The 18,014-nt window shown below is 36.9% G+C and overlaps 1 protein-coding gene across 1 annotated transcript in view; it reads right to left on the bottom strand.

The window, feature by feature from the left end:
• Positions 1 to 502: 502 nt before the first annotated feature.
• The window catches only part of LOC100031982 (mucosal pentraxin-like), a 79,259-nt gene continuing 61,747 nt past the window's right edge, over positions 503 to 18,014 (bottom strand). The window contains exon 2 of the mRNA XM_056814634.1: positions 503 to 1,334. Within this exon, the coding sequence (XP_056670612.1) occupies positions 621 to 1,334 (714 nt within the window). The 3' untranslated portion in view covers positions 503 to 620. The remainder of the gene's footprint in view (positions 1,335 to 18,014) is intronic.

Genomic DNA, 18,014 nt, shown 5'->3' on the forward strand with positions numbered 1-18,014 from the left:
AGATTGGAACAACCTCCAGGAAGTGATGCAGAGCGAAAGGATTAGAACCAGGAAAACATTGTACACAGACTGATACACTGTGGTACAATCGAAAGTAATGGAATTCTCCATTAAGGTCAATGCAATGTCCCTGAACAATCTGCAGGGATCTATGAGGAAAAAACACTCTCCACTAGCAGAGGAAAAACTGTGGGAGTAAAAACACTGAGGAAAAGCAACTGCTTGACTACAGGGGTTAAGGGGTCATGTCTGAGGAGAGACTTTAAATGAACACTCTAATACAAATACTGGATGGGACCAGAACTTGGCTTTAACCTTCCCCAAGTAGCCCAGCCAAGGCCCAGATGCTACACTAGATTTTTACAGACCATGCTCAGCTCATTTTGGGAGATGTATGTACTCACTCTGTAAAAAAAAAGTCATTCTTACAGGCTTACTTTGATCCAGGGTATATGAGTATCCCTTGGGGGAACTCCAAAAGGAAGAGAAAACACCCAAAGCCAAAACAAAGCAATAGTACTTTTAATCTCAAAGGGTATAATATCATTCAAAGGGTATAAAATCATTCAACATCATTCATCTTCATTTATCTTGATCACATCATCTGAAGAAAATGGGATTCAGTCTCTCAGCTGGGGCACCATAATTACATGGCCCATCTTCTCATATTTCATTTTCTTCCAGTTTAGGACATTGGCTTGACTACAATTGGTCTTACCCTCATGGAATGGAACCACATAATCCCACATGTACACATTCCCAATTTCCCCAAGAAAGGATTGATTTATATCAAACCCACCCCCATAGGAATCTTGATCCTGCCCCAGAATGATCATGGCATTTGCACTCAAGGTATATCCTTGTTTCAAAACCTTTCTCACCAAGGGTATCCCATCTACCCATATCTCAGCAACCCCTGAGGCTGATGCCCAAGTGGCACAGATATTTATTGGGGTAAAGGAAGGCTCCTGCACCTGGAAGGTAACCTCTTCTGATCCAACGGTCAAACTGTACTGCCCAACACTATCCCTAAAGAGGAGGATCTCGTTGGTAGAAGCTTGAGTGGCATAAGAGAACACAGAGTAGCCACGAGTCAGTTCTGTGTAGGTCCACAGACACACAGTGAAATTCTGCAGCTCTGTGTTCTTCAGTGGACTCAGAGTCACATAGGAATCAGCCGATGATGCTGGGAAAAGGAATACTTTCCTGTGGAGGTCTTTGTATAAGGACTGAGTTGGAAGACGTTGTCGTTCCTTGTTTTCCTCCTCATGGTTCTCTATGTGGAGAGAAAGGTTAGATTCAGAATAACAGAACAAGTCTCTGCTTGACCCATCCTAACATATCACATGCATTGCACACTCACATTTATAGTCTATACATTTAAAACATCTAGTCAGAGATTCTGACTTCTGTGAGTAATTTCCTTATTAGGGACAAGAGAGGAGAAGGCTATACTCTGAAGTTTGCAGCTAGCCTAATAAAGAGCCCCAGAGGCTCGGTAATGAACAGAAGAGACAAAAGGCAGCCAGGTAGGAATCCCTCATGCAATCACAGAGGAGAGAAGAGGGGGATTAAAGCTCTTCCAAAGGACATATGATTGGGACAGAGACACTAAACAGATAGTCAGGGAACCAACCACTCTTACCTATAGACCTCAAGAAAACTATAGTGTACATTCATAGAGCAGGTGCAGATTGAATTAGGTAAGTGCTTCTAAAGCTAGGGTTAGTGCAGATAGATGCCACCAGGGAAAGAGTGCCTGGTTTCTTCCGGTTTTCAAATCTGGCCTCACACATTTACTAGCTATGTAGTAAAAGTAAAAGCTCTAGTTTTTAAATCACTTAACCCTCTTTGTCTCAGTTTCTTCATCTGTAAAAAAGAACTAGAGAAGGAAATGAAAAGTTAGACTTTTATCTTTAAACCCAAAATGTGGTCATGAAGAGTCAGACATGACTGAAAACAACTAAACAATAACAAAAAGACCAGGTTAAACAATTTTATGATTTTGTGATATCTCCTTCTGGAAGCTTAACTTCTCTTTCCCAGAAGATTGACAATATCAAGCCACTCAGCTTTAGGAGAAGCTTCCTATTCTCTAGCCTGGCTTCCTTCTGTTTTCATATGCATCAACTTCCTCTGTCTTGTGTCTGTGTCACCCCTATTTCCCTGGCTCAGTAAGAGAGCCCCCAGACCAGCAAGGTCATTTTCTACCTGTTAGGGCCATAGTTCTTGAGAAGGTGATGAGGAGCAGGGTCCACAGTAACCACTTCTCCATCTCTTTCTCCTGGAGTTTCCAAGGATAGCAACTGGTCCAAAAGCAGAAGTGGTAGAGCTTGGCTTCCTACTTTGCCCTTCAAGAACCATGCCTATGGCCCAGTCTGAGAAGAGTATTTATACCAGCCTAAATTGGGTTTTGTACTGTAGATTGGTAAATATTAACTTGACAAGGAAATTAGATAGAAATGATTTGTGCCCCACCTTACTTTAGCACATTTCCTTCCCTTCTTGATTAATATTGATTACATCTCTGCTCATAGATTTCTCTAACCCTTAAGTAGTTGTGTAACCCTGAGCCAATTACCTGACTCCCTGAACCTCAGTGTTCACATCTGTAAAATAAAAGAGAGCAATATTTGTATTCCTTATCTCACAAGGTGGTTGTAAAGGAAGTGTTTTAACTTCATAGTTTTAAAACTATAAAGAGCTTTATGAATAGCATCTGTTACTTTATTATTCTTCACTTTACCATCAGGCAAATTCACTGTTTCTTTTTTTTCCCTTTTTTCTTTCCCCCAATTACCATTGGCATTATCTATATCTATATCTATATCTATATATATCTATATATATATATATATATATCCCCTCTATGGCATTATTAAAAGCTGCTGAAAGAGGCAAGACAACCTCCTTGGCGTCCAGCTATGTCCATATTCACTCTTTCCAAGTTCTGTCAAGAAGAGACACTTAATAGTTCTGTAGTCTTGGAAAAATCACTTAACATCTCTGTACCTTAGTCTCCTAGGTTAAAGTGGTTTTGATTCAATGACCTCTCAGATCACTTACAGTTATAAATCTATGACTCAATAACCCTTGAATCAAGAGATGGAGAAAATGAAAAGAGTAAATCCAAATTGTACATTTATCTACTGTCTGGAGTGAATAGATATGGACAAGCATACAATATTTATTTTTTGAGAATGAACTCTGTGCCCAACATGTTGCTAGTTCTGAAGAATTAGATATTCCTTGAGGGTAGAGATTGTTCTGTGTTTGTACTGTGTCCCCAGAAGTTAGAACAAACCTTGCACATTTGGAGAGAGAGATAGAGGGAGAGAGACAGAGAGACAGAAAGAGACAGAGACAGAGAAAGAAGATAGACAAACAGACAGAGAGACAGAGACAGAGATGGAGAGACCCATATCTATAATTTTATGGGAATGCCCTGTGAGGAAACTCCCTTTACTAATGCAGATTGATAGTTGCTTAACAGTTTTTGTACCTAGAAAATCCCAGGAGCTTTCAGAGATCAATGAGTTGCCCACTCTCCAATCTCAACATTTGGATTTTGGTCTTCCTGGCTCTGAGACTATCTCTTTATCTACCATGACATAGTGGCTCTTGTTGTACATTCTGGTGCTTAATAAATGCTTGTGAAATTAAACTGAAGTGTTTGGAAGGGTGCAAATATAAAACATGATGCCTGTTCAAACTGTCTTTTATCAGACAAAGCCCATCAAAACATCTCTGGGCTTTGGTTTCTGCACTTATAAACTGAATTGATTTAACTACTAACATGGGCTTATTTGATCCTCAAAAAAAAAAAAAAACACCCCCACAGATCTTGAACCCAGGTCTTTTTTAACTTGATTTTTTTTCTCTTTCCAATGAACTATGCTACCATTCTAAATTACGTACTAGTTCTAAAATTTGATTACTCGGAGGGATAAAATTTCTAACCATCACTCCAAAATAGAACAGTTAAGTGATTAACTTTGTGTTATTGATTATAGATACATTATAAATTGAGAGAGAGCAGAGAAAAACTGGAACTGTATTAGATATTCCTGACTATATAAAAGAGATATGACTATTAAAGAATGAGTCAGATTTGGACAGTAAAAATGAGAGAAAAATAATTTTATGTATGGAAGAACACTAAGGGCAAAGATGGAAGCAGAAACAAGTTTGGCATGTCCAGGAGACAATAATGGGGTTGATTTAGGAAGAATGGATGAGGGTTTGAAAGATTATAAAGTGAAATGCAGAGGACAAGGTCAAATTCAAGAGACCTTGGAAAGTCAAGATAAAAGGTTTGAATTTGCAATAGGACATAATTAACATTGTATGTTCTTAATCATGAGAAATTATATGATAAAAAGTGGTTTAAGAATGTTTTGTTTCACAGCTGATGCAGGATGGATTGGAATGGGGAAGTGATGGAGGCAGTAAAACTATTTAACCAGTTGTTAAAGTAATCAATTTGTGAGGTTATAAAGACTTGGACTGAGATTGTAACATGGCAAATAGAGAAGAGTAGACTAATCTGAGAGATGTTTCCAAGAAAGAAATGATTGCTTTATGAAATATCAGACATGTCAGGATGAGAGGCTGGGAAGAAACCTAATGGAGAATTAAATGTGATTCCATAGTTTACTATGGAATAGAAATTCCTGTGCATCATTTCACATTTAATATAAGCCTTTTCATCTATAAAATAGGGTTAATCGCAGCTACCTCCTAAGGCCATGATGAATCTCAAAAGTGATAATTTATGTGAAGTCATTTTGTGAATATTCAAGAATTATATAAATTCTGACTGATACAAGATGGAAAGAGAGAATTTTGGAAAGAGGCATATGAAATTTAGTTGGAAATCATGGCACAACATCCAAGAAATCCTATACTTAAATAAGTAGAAAAATCCTGGAATATAGGTAAAGTTAAAGAGGTTTAAACCTGAGAGTTCTACACATGGATGGCATAGAAATCATGAAGTGAATGAATTAATCAGGAGACTAAGACCAATGAGGGAAAACAATAATGCTCACACCATTCTACAGCTAATAATAATTATGATATTATTAGTATGAAAATTATCTTTCATAGTTCTATACCTTTTAGGTTTACAAAATGTTTCCTCACAACAACCTCAGAGGTATGATATACAAGCATTACGAGCTAATTTGGCGGGCAGATTAAACAAGTGAGGCTCTGGATAGGTAAGTAATTTGCCCTTGCTGAGTCATCTAGAAAACATTAAAACTAGGGCTGGATCCCAGAAAGCACTGAGCACAGTGCTTTGTGCTTAATCTTCAATTCTTCAGGCATGTCCAGTTCTTTATGATCCCAAGGACAATAGCATGCCAATGCTTTCCAAGGGGTTTTCTCCGAGGAGATATTAGAATGGATTGACATTTCCTTCTCCAGTGGTTTTTTTGCATTCAGTACACACTTAATCAATATTTGCTCAATTGAGTCAAAAGGACCTAAGTGATCCCTGAGTCCAACCCTATATTTTTACAGATAAGACCTAAAAAGGTGAAATGATTTGGTCTGTGTCTGTCAAACAATTGATGATAATAAAGGAAAACATTTGGACCTTGAATCATCAGAGGACTTGGGTTCAAACCCCACCCTTCATGTTTATTATTTCTATGACTAGGCAAATCACTAAACTCCAAGGACCTCAGTTTCCTCACCTATAAAATGAGAGAGCCATAATAGTTGCTGTGAAACCTACTCCAACTCTAGAGCTATGACCTCATGATCATATTGTATCCCCCTTTCCTGGAGATTTCCCTAGCTCAACATTCATAGATTTTCAGGTTAAATTCGCAGTAGGATAACTACTATTTCCATTCCTAGGGCTATTCTGTGGTTCCTATTCTCCCACAAGTACACAATGTCTATCACAAGATTTACAGTACAATGGTAGTGTGGAAAACATATAGGAAATTCATGAGACAAGGTAATATACCTCTGTTACTAGAAAGCCTCCATATTCCCAGGAAGTCCTGACATAACTCCCTCCTGATTACAAAATTTCTGCTGGGCTGGTTTCTCAGCTGTGCTTTTAAGGCACTAGGGTAGTTCACATCTCTCTACAATCCTTCGCTGTCTAGGTTATTCTTTGTATACACGGTTATTTCTTTTCTCTGCTGGCAGAAGTCACACTCCTTGAAACTCTTTCTACCTTCTAGTTATTGCCTCTGTTTCTTTAAGTAAAATGATTCAGGCAAGTAAAGGAGTCATGATAATAGAACACATTTTATTATGTTGTGTATAAGGTCAAGAGGCAGTGGGATACAGTGGATAGAGAACTGTCCGTGTTTTCAGGAAGACCTGGCTTTGAGTTTTACATGTGACACATACTGATTTTTTGATTCTAGGGAAATCATATAACTTCTCAGTGATTGAAGCCAGGAATATCAAACAGCCCACAACACTTTCAAATATGGTCCAAATCAAAATAAAATGTATTTCCTATCTGATTTAATATGTATGTGCTTATAAACATGATTTTCTAAGTCAATATGCAGCCTATAGAAAGTTGTGTATATAATTCAGTATTCTTGTTTCTATTTTAGTTTGATATCACTCATTTAAGCAATTCACAAGTTGCACAAAAAATATTGATTTGAATTGTTGTTAGAGGGAGTTCCCTCCCTTGGAAGTTCAGTACATAAAAAAATCCCCACGGGTCCAGTTTACATATATGGAGTAAATAATTTTGTATCATTCAAGTATGGCGATATAAACTGTGCCCCCAAAATGGATAGGGTAGATTTTTGAAAGGAGATTCCATGGGTACATTATTCCAGAAGGAGCAATGTCTCAGTTCCACCCTCTTTCTTTACCCCAAGAAATCATATAACTCCAAGCTTGACTTCTTTCCTTGAATTTTTTCTGAGATAGAATTGGTATTCTGAATTTCTCTATTCAATTTTACTCTTTAGGCATTTATAGAATGCCAAATATGTGCCTGGCAGAAGAGCTAAAAGGGAAATGTAACAAACACGTGATCCCTGCCCTCAGTGTACTTGTACTATTGTGACTATCTACCTTTTGTCAAGACATCTCTGGGACTGGATGAATCTTTATTTAATGTAATGCCTTGTTATATGCCCTTTACTTTATGTAATTATATTCTGGGCTTTGGGTAGGAGAAAGATGTTAGAGAGAGTTGGTTTTCTTCATTGTTTACTCACACCTTAACCACTTCCAAATTGGATTCTATACTCATAACTTTACTGAAACTACTCTCATAAAAGCCAGCAATGATTCCTTCATTGACAAATCCAAAATGATTTTCTCAACATTCATCCTCCTTAATTTCCCTACAATACTTACTGCTGCTAAATATCCCTCAAGGCTGTCTTCTCTTAGTTTATGGTAGTATATTATTTTACTTCTTAGATTTCTCTGCCAATTTTCTCTGCACTATTTTCCTTTTTCTTGAATGCAGACATCTCCAAATATTCAGTCTTTGACCATCTTCTTTTGACCTTTGCTTAATGATCACATTCACTCCTATAGCTTTAATCAATATTTCCATGCAGATTATTCCCACCTCTGTTTGTTTAAATGTTACCCCTGCCTCTGACCCAGATTTAAATGGCTTCTGGAATCACAGGATCTTTGGTTGCATCCATTTCCCAAATTTTTTTCTAATAATAGGTTCAAGATCTTGATAGATTAGCCTTTGAATTTTTCTATGAATATCAGGGCCAAATTGTTACTTCAGAAACACCAATTTAAACACCAGAAACTGAAACTGAAGGCTTCAAAGTCAGCTATAGCATAGAGATAAAAATAGATAACATGCCACATGAAAGAGAGAGTGCTTATACCATATCTGGCCTGCCTTTGCCTACCATCCAACTATGTGTTTAATTTAATGAGCTAGAAGCCATGTTTTATGTCCAGTGAGCTAGCTTCTGCAAGAAGTAATCAGGAATCCCTATCAATGACAAGACACCAGTAAGTTTTTATGTTTAGTATTTCTTTTGTGAGTAGGGCTAAATTGCCTATCTTATTCCTGATTCATATTGTACATTGAAAACCTTTTGGCTTCCCCCTTTGGGAGAAATTCTAGACAAGAGCAATAACAAAATGGATAAATAAATTTGACCATTAGATGTTGTAGATGTAGTTCAATAAGTTGAGTATGATAAAAACAAGTAGAATCCTTTTTATTAAAAACTAATCTCATCCATGTACAATATCCCCTGGCTCAGGGTGAAGGGGGAAAGGGATTTAAAGAATTCCTCTCCCCTTGTACAGCCAGCAGCAACTCTTCCATACAAGATTTATATGACTGGTTGCTGTTTCTCCTAATAAAATGGTAACTCTTTGAGGGGAAGGACGATTTGATTTTGGTTTTTGTTCACCTAGTTTGTAGCACAGTGCCTGCACATAAGCCATTGTCAGTCAATAAGAATTAGGTACATGTACCCCAAAGAGATAATAAGAAAAAAGACTTGTACAAAAATATTTATAGCCATGCTCTTTGAGGAGGCAAAAAATTGGAAAATGAGGGGATGCCCTTCAATTGGGGAATGGCTGAACAAATTGTGGTATCTGACGGTGATGGAATACTATTGTGCTCAAAGGAATAAGGAACTGGAGGAATTCCATGTGAACTGGAACGACCTCCAGGAATTGATGCAGAGTGAGAGGAGCAGAACCTGGAAAACATTTTGAGATGGATACACTGTGGCACAATGGAATGTAATGGACTTCTCCATTAGGGGCAATGCAATGATTCAAAACTACTCTGAGGGACTTACAAGAAAGAATGCTATCCACATCCAGAGGAAGAACTGTCGAAGTAGAAAAACAACTGCTTGACTACATGAGTCGAGGGGGATATGGCTGGGGATGTAGACTCTAAATGAACATCCTAATGCAAACATCAACAACATGGAAATAGGTTTTTATCAATAACACATGTAATACCCAGTGAAATTGCATGTTGGCAACTGGAAGGTGGGAGAAGGGGAGGGAGGGAAAGATTATGATTCTTGTAACCAAGGAATAATGTTCTAAATTGACTAAATAAATAAATTTTAAAAAAAGAATTAGGTACATAGTATGTGTCAGGAAGTGTATTTAGTACGAGGGATACAAAGGAAGCAGAATAATTTACAGAATAACTTACAGGTACTCTCTAGGGTCAGATTTTTATTTTTTCTGAAAAAAAATAGATATTTACATCCATAATTAAATGTGCCATGAGGCATTTAGCAATGATAGTCTTCTTTAATTCCTTGTGTACCAACTTCAAAACAGCTGAATAGCAGAATGTCACAGAAGTCTTTAATACATTTGATAACTTTACTTTCAGGACCTTGTAACTTTTGATGAACCTTTGCTGGTAGTTCTTAAGCCTGAGAAATCATTGCAGGTTGTTTATCTTATTGAGAATCCCACCTCAACCCTGTCAGGATTATTTCCACTTTTAAGGGATCTAAATTATTTGCCAACCCAAGAGAAATTCCGTTTCCAACCTGATGAAATTATTTTTTTCCAGTCAAGTAAAAACAATATTTTCAAAGATGGTCAAGAATTTCATATACTAGGTTATGTTATTTAATATATTTGAGTAGATTAAAATCAAATGGGGGGGGGCAGTTGGGTACCTCAGTGGATTGAGAGCCAGGCCTAGAGACAGGAGGTCCTAGGTTCAAATCTGATCTCAGACACTTCCCAGTTGTGTGACCCTGGGCAAGTCACTTAACCCCCATTGCCTAGTCCTTACCACTCTTCTACCTTGGAACCAATACACAGTATTGATTCCAAGATGGAAGGTAAGGGTTTAAAAGAAAAGCAATTAGGGCAATTTGGTTAGAACTAGAGTATGTGACAAAGTACTAGTCAGTCTAATTTAAAAAAGGAAAGAAAAAAACAAATTGACAGTATCCAAGATGCAAAGGGAGACCTCACCTCTAATGAAGAGGAAATTAAGGCAATCATTAAAAACTACTATGCCCAATTATATGGCAACAAATATGGAAATCTTGGTGATATGGATGAATACTTACAAAAATATAAATTGCCTAGACTAAAAGAGGAAGAAATAAATTACCTAAACAACCCCATATCAGAAAAAGAAATTGAACAAGCCACTAAAGAACTCCCTAAGAAAAAATCCCCAGGTCCAGATGGATTCACAAATGAATTCTATCAAACACTCAAAGAACAATGAATCCCAATATTATACAAACTATTTGACAGAATAAGCCAAGAAGGGGTTCTACCAAATTCTTTTTACAATACAAATATAGTACTGATGCCAAAGACAGGCAGATTAAAAACAGAAAGAAAACTACAGACCAAACTCCCTAATGAATATAGATGCAAAAATCTTAAATAGGATAAGTAGCAAAAAGACTCCAGCAACTCATCACAAGGGTTATCCAATATGATCAGGTAGGGTTCATACCAGGAATGGAAGGATGGTTCAATATTAGGAAAACCATCCACATAATTGACCATATTAACAAGCAAAATGACAAAAATCACATGATTATCTAAATAGATGCAGAAAAAGGCCTTGATGAAATACAAACACCCATTCCTATTGAAAATAGTAGAAAGTATAGGAATAGAAGGGCCTATCCTAAAAATAATAAATGGTATATATCTGAAATCATCAGCAAATATCATCTGCAATGGGGACAAACTAGAAGCCTTCCCAATAAGATCAGGAGTAAAACAAGGAAACCCATTATCACCTTTTTTTTTTATTTTTCTTGGCAATTTTATTTATTTGTTTGTTTGTTTATTTATTTATTTTGATTTGCTTGGAGACAGGTGGCATTTTATTTATTTTATAAACATTATTTTATTTGGACATTTCTGAACATTATTCATTGGAGATAAAGTTAATTTTCTTTTCCTCCCCCTACCCACCCACCTATCCCATAGCCGAGGCACGATTCCACTGGGTATGACATGTGTTCTAAATTCAAACCCATTTCCATGTTGTTGGCATTTGCATTAGAGTGTTCATTTAGAGTCTCTCCTCAGACATGTCCCCTCAAACCCTGTAGATAATCAGTTGCTTTTCCTCAGTGTTTTTTCTCCCACAGTTTGTCCACTGCTTTTGGATAGTGTTTTTCCTCCTAGATCCCTGCAGATTGTTCAGTGACATTGCATTGAATTTAATAGAGAATTCCATTACTTTCGATTGTACCACAGTGTATCAGGCTCTGTGTACAATGTTTTCCTGGTTCAGCTCCTTTCACTCTGCATCGCTTCCTGGAGGTTGTTCCAGTCTCCATGGAATTCCTCCACTTTATTATTCCTATGAGCAAAATAGTATTATATCTCCAACATATACCACAATTTGTTCAGCCATTCACCAATTGGAGGGCATACCCTCATTTTCCAATTTTTGCTATCACAAAGAGCTCAGCTATGGATATTCTTGTACAAGTCTTTTTCCTTTTTATCTCTTTGGGGTACAAACCCAGCAGTGCTATGGCTGGATCAAAGGGCAGACAGTCTTTTATTTCCCTTTGTGCATAGTTACAAATTGTGCTCCAGAATGGTGGGATCAGTTCACAACCCCACCAGCAGTGAATTAATGTCCCTACTTTGCCACATTCCCTCCAGCATTCATTACTTTCCTTTGCTGTCATGTTAGCCAATCTGCTAGGTGTGAGGTGATACCTCAGAATTGTTTTGATTTGGATCTCTCTGATTATAAGAGATTTAGAACATTTTTTCATGTGTTTATTAATAGTCTTGATTTCATTACCTGAAAACTGCCTATTCATGTCCCTTGCCCATTTTTCAAATGGAGAATAGCTTGATTTTTTGAACAACTGGTTTAACTCTTTGTAAATTTGAGAAATTAGTCCTTGTCAGAGGTTATTGTTATGAAGATTGTTTGCCAATTTGTTCCTTCCTTCTAATTTTAGTTACATTGGCTTTGTTTGCACAAAAAGTTTTTAATTTGATGTAGTCAAAATTATTTATTTTACATTTTGTGACTCTTTCTAAGTCTTGCTTGGTTTTAAAGTCTCTCGCTTCCCAAAGGTCTGACATGTATACTATTCTGTGTTCGCCTAATTTACTTATATTTTCCTTCTTTATGTTCAGGTCATTCACCCATTTTGAATTTATCTTGGTGTAGGGTATGAGGTGGTAATCCAAACCTAATCTCTCCCACACTGTCTTCCAATTTTCCCAGAAGTTTTTATCAAATACTGGATTTTTGTCCCCAAAGCTGGGATCTTTGGGTTTATCATATACTGTATTTCTGAGGTCACTTGCCCCAAATCTATTCGATTGAGCCTCCTTTCCCTCTCTTAGCTAGTTTCAAATTGTTTTGATGACCACTGCTTTATAATATAGTTTGAGATCTGGGACTGCAAGGCCCCCTTCCTTTGTACTTTTTTTTTTCATGATTTCCCTGGATATCCTTGATCCTTTGTTATTCCAAATTAACTTTGTTATCGTTTTTTCTAAATCAGTAAAAAAAATTTTGGAAGTTCAATGGGTATGGCACTAAATAGATAAATAAGTTTGGGTAAGATGTTCATTTTTATTATATTGGCTCGTCCTACCCATGAGCAATTAATGTTTTTCCAATTGCTAAAGTCTTAGTTGTGTGGAGAGTGTTTTGTAGTTGTGTTCATATAGTTCCTCTGTTTGTCTCGGGAGATAGATTCCTAAGTATTTCATTTTCCCTAAGGTGATTTTGAATGGGATTTCTCTTTCAAGTTCTTCCTGCTTAGCTGTGTTGGAAATATATAGAAATGCTGATGACTTATGCGGGTTTATTTTGTATCCTGCAACTTTGCTAAAGTTGTTGATTATTTCAATTAGCTTTTTGGTTGAATCTCCAGGATTCTTTAAGTAGACCATCATGTCATCTGTAAAGAGCGATAACTTGGTCTCCTCCTTGCCTATTTTAATACCTTCAATTTATTTTCCTTCTCTAATTGCTACTGCTAGTGTTTCAACTACAGTGTCAAATAATAGAGGTGATAATGGGCATCCTTGTTTCACTCCTGGTCTTATTGGGAATGCACCTAGTTTATCCCCATTGCAGATGATATTAGCTGATGGTTTTAGATATACACTGTTTATTATTTTTAGGAATTGCCCTTCTATTCCTATGCTTTCTAGTGTTTTTAATAGGAATGAGTGTTGTATTTTACCAAAGGCTTTTTCTGCATCTATTGAAATAATCATGTGATTTTTGTTGGATTGCTTGTTGATATTGTCAATCATGTAGATGGTTTTCCTAATATTGAACTAGCCCTGCATCCCTGGTATAAATCCTACTTGATCATGGTGAATGACCCTTCTGATCACTTGCTGGAGTCTTTTTGCTCATATCCTGTTTAAGATTTTTGCATCTATGTTCATTAAAGATATTGGTGTATAGTTTTTGTTCTCATTTTTTGACCTTCCTGGCTTTGGAATCTGTAACATGTTTGTGTCATAAAAGAAATTTGGTAGAACTCTCTCTTTGCTTATTATGTCAAATAGTTTGTATGTTATTGGGATTAGTTGTTCTTTGAATGTTTGATAGTATTCACTTGTGAATCCATCAAGCTCTGGGGATTTTTTTCTTAGGGAGTTCATTGATGGCCTGTTGGATTTCTTTTTCTGATATGGAATTATTTAAGAATTCTATTTCTTCTTCTGTTAGTCTAGGCAGTTTATATTTTTGTAAATATTCATTCATATTGCCTAGATTGGTATATTTATTGCCATATAATTAGGCAAAGTAGTTTTTAATGATTGCCTTAATTTCTTCTTCATTGGAGGTGAGGTCTCCATTTTCATCTTTGGTGCTGTTAATTTGCTTTTCTTCTTTCCTTTTTTAAATTAGATTGACCAGTACTTTGTCTATTTTGTTTGTTTTTTCAAAGTACCAGCTTCTAGTCTTATTTACTAGTTCCTTAGTTCTATCACTTTAGATTTTATTAATTTCTCCCTTAATTTTTAGGATCTCTAGTTTGGTTTTCCTCTGGGGGGTTTTAATTTGTTCGTTTTCAAGTTTTTTATTTGCATTTCCAATTCATTGATCTCTGCCCTCCCTGGTTTGTTAATATATGCACTCAGAGATATGAATTTACCTCTGATTACTTCTTTGGCTGCATCCCATTAGATTTGAAAGGATGTCTCACCATTATCATTTTCCTTGATGAAATTATTAATTGTTTCTATGATTTGTTCTCTACCTAACCAATTTTAGAGTATCATATTATTTAATTTCCAATTAATTTTTGATTTGGCTATCCATGTACCTTTACTGATCATTATTTTTATTTCCATATGATCTGAACATGCTGCATTTATAATTTCTGCTTTTCTGCATCTGTATGCCATGTTTCTGTGACCTAGTGTATGGTCAATCTTTGTGAATGTGCCATGTGGTGCTGATAAGAAGATGTATTCCTTTTTGTCCCTATTTAGTTTTCTCTATATGTCTATTAACGGTAATTTATCTAAGATTTCATTCATTTCTTCTACCTCTTTCTTATTTTTTTATTTGATTTATCTAAATTTCATAGTGGTTGGTTCAAATCTCCCACTAATATGGTTTTACTGTATATTTCCTCCTACAGTTCTCCTATTTTCTCCATTAGAAATTTGGGTGCTGTATTATTTGGTGCATACATGTTGATTAGTGATATTTCCTCATTCTCTATAGTCCCTTTTAACAAAATATAATTACCTTCCTTATCCCTTTTAATCAGGTCTATTTTTGCTTTGGCTTTGTCAGATATCATGATTGCAACTCCTGCATTATTTCTATCAGTTGAGGCCCAGAAGGTCTTACTCCATCCTTTAATTCTGACCTTGGGAGTATCTACCTGCCTCATGTGTGTTTCTTGAAGACAACATATGGTAGGGTTTTGGATTTTAATCCATTCTGCTATTCACCTACATTTTATGGGTGAGTTCATCCCATTCATGTTCAATTATGATTGTCACTTGTGGACACCCTGGCATTTTGATATCCTCCCCTAATTCTGACCTTTTTTCTTTAGCTATAACCTTTTAAGCCAGTGATTTACTTTAAATCAGTCCTCCTAGGCCCCTCCCTTGATATGTTTCCCTTTCTAGCCCCTCCCTTTTTGTTCCCTTCCCCTCCTCCCTCTCCTTCCCTTCCTTTTTGTGTTCCCTCCCCACTATCCCCCTTGGTTTTCCCTTCTCCCTTACCCTGTTGGATAAGATAAAATTCAAGATCCCAATGGATCTGGATGCTCTTCCCTCTCAGAGTTGATTTCACTGAGAGTGAGATTTAAGTAAAAACTCTCTTCCTCTCCTTCTTATAGGAGAATTATTTCCCTTCCCTTCTCATGTGTATCTTTGTGTGACAAAGATTATTCTAATTAGTTTGTTTTTTATTTCTTGTAGTATATCTTAGTTCCATCAATGATTCCCCCCTCCCTTTTTCTTTCTATCCCCCCTTTCTCCATATCATCTTGATGCCCTAAACTTTCCCTAAATGTCATTCTTCTTGCTACTCTAATAATGTATACGATTTTTGAGAGTTACACATTACATTTCCCCACTTATTAATATATATAATTTGATATAAATATAGTCCTTATGGAAGAGAGTTTGAATAAAAAAGAAAAATAACATTTTTCTCCTTTTCCCTTTCCTTCATATTTACCTTTTCATGTTTCTCTTGGTCTTAGTGTTTGGATAGCAAACTTTCCACAGAGCTCTGGTCTTTTCTTTACAAACATGTGGAAATCTTGTATTTCATTGAATGCCCATACTTTCTCTTGGAAGTATATAGTCAGTTTTGGTAGAGAGCTGATTCTTGGTGGAAGACCCAGCTCTCTTGCTTTTCTGAATATCATGTTTCATGCCTTATGGTCATTCAGAGTGTGTAAACCTTAAAATTTCTTAGACTTATAAATGTTGGAAATTTCACCATTGGGAAATTTCATACTTGAAAAATTTCCTATTGAGAATGGGAACTCTATTGGAATGTGAACCCCATTGTCATGGGAGGTTCTTCCTCCTCCCTTCTTAAGATTACTTTAGGACAGAAACCCTTTGCTTAACAATGGAAAGGGCTTTGACCTATGCTTAAGCATAGAACAGGAATTTCTTTGAGTCATGATTGATTTTAGAATTGATACAATGGAGATACTTGGAATGACAGAACCAGGTCTTGGAAATTGCAATCTCCACCCTACTCAGTCCTAACAGGATTTAGGAAGGGCTGCAGCATAGATCAAAATTTAATTATTCAAATCTCTACCCTACTCAGGGTAACAGGATTTAGGAAGGGCTGTAGCAAAGATCAAGATTTAATTATTTGAGAATATGACCTTCAACAGATATGTGCAAAGCCACAGACCTCTGGGCGGTCCTGGGTTAAGCTAGAGCCACCATTGGCACAGGGAAAATGATGGACAGTGATTGGTAGATGTGAGAACTGAGGGGAGGGAACTTGGATGGGTTGCTTAAAGATAGAGGGGTCTGAGGACAGTGGGGGTTGGTTGGAGAGTTTTTTGGCTCTGAGAGGTTGTGCTGCTCTGAAGGAAGCTGGAGGTGGAGGCCGCTGAGACTCTTTCTCCATTTTGGTCACGTGAGTAATAGGGACTGATCTCCTTTCTTTGCCTCAGCTATCTAAGGGCTTGGGCATTTTGGCTCAGCCTAAACAGAAGGGGTATTTAAGCCCTATTCCTTTCTCTCCCCTTTCTCTCTCTCTCTCTCTCTCTCTCTCTCTCTCTCTCTCTCTATATATATATATATATATATATATATATATATATATATATATATATATATATATATATATTCCTTTCTTCCTCCTGTTTGTAATTAAACTCTATAAAAGGTTGATGGCTGACTTGAGTTTTCATTTAGGAATTACATAGCTGAATTCCTTGGCGACCTTAAATTAATATATATCAGTCTTTTAAAGTGATTTCCTTGTCACAAGTGGAAGTTGCTAGGTCCCGTGTGACGCTGATTGGTGTTCCTTTATATATAAATTGTCTTTTTCTGGCTTCCTGTAAGATTTTTTCTTTTGCTTGGAAGCTTTGGAATTTGGCCATTACATTCCTGGGAGTTTCTTTTGGGGACTTAGTGTAGAGGGTGTTCTGTGTACTCTTTCAATGCATATTTTTCCCCTTGTTCCAGAATCTCTGGGAAGTTTTCTTTGATGATATCATGTATTATGGTATCAAGATTACCGTTTATTTCTGGCTTTTCTAGTAGACCAATGATTCTCAGATTGTCTCTCCTTCCTCTGTTTTCCAGGTCTGTCACCTTGTAGGTGAGATATTTTATGTTATCTTCTAATTCTTCAGTCTTTTGGCTTTGCTTTATTAATTCTTGCTCTTTTGCAAGATCATTGTCTTCCAGTTGCCTGGTTCTGACCTTGAAAGACTGGTTTTACTTTTCAGTTTGGTCAGACCTGTTTTTTGAGGCTTCGAGCTGTTTCTGCATTTGCATATTTTGGTCTCTCAGATTGCTGAGTTCCTTTGGTATTATTTCCCATTTTTCCTGCCAGAAGTCTTCCATCTTTTTGATAATTCCCGATTTGAATTCTTCAAGAGTTTTTGGAGAATTTCCATTTCCTTTGGATGGTTTTGGAGCAATTTTTTTTTGTGTTTCCTCTTCTATCTCCTCTGTATTATGTATTTTGGCTCCATAAAATGTGTCCAAAGTCACACCCTTCTTCTTGCTTTTCTTGGTGTTTGGAGGCTTTTGAACTTCTCTGCTGTTTGCCATCTCTATGGTTTTTCTTCCCCTTTCCAGTCAGAGATCTGAGTGAGGAGGACTGGCTCTTAATGTATCTGTCTGATGGTCCAAGGCTTTAGCCCCAGGCAAATTGTTTGTTCTCCTCAGCTGTGTTGTATTCCCAGGGAAGCCCAGGGTCTGCCTTCCCCTGCCTGCTGATGTTTCAGGTGTTACTGCTCTCAGTTCCCTCCAGTTGCTTCTCTGCTGCCTTACTTCCACGCTCTGTGCCTGGCACAGCACTATCCTCAAGGTACCTCAGTGCCTTTGCCGGC

This window comes from Monodelphis domestica, chromosome 2 (genome assembly GCF_027887165.1).
Source record: "Monodelphis domestica isolate mMonDom1 chromosome 2, mMonDom1.pri, whole genome shotgun sequence".
NCBI lineage: Eukaryota > Metazoa > Chordata > Mammalia > Didelphimorphia > Didelphidae > Monodelphis > Monodelphis domestica.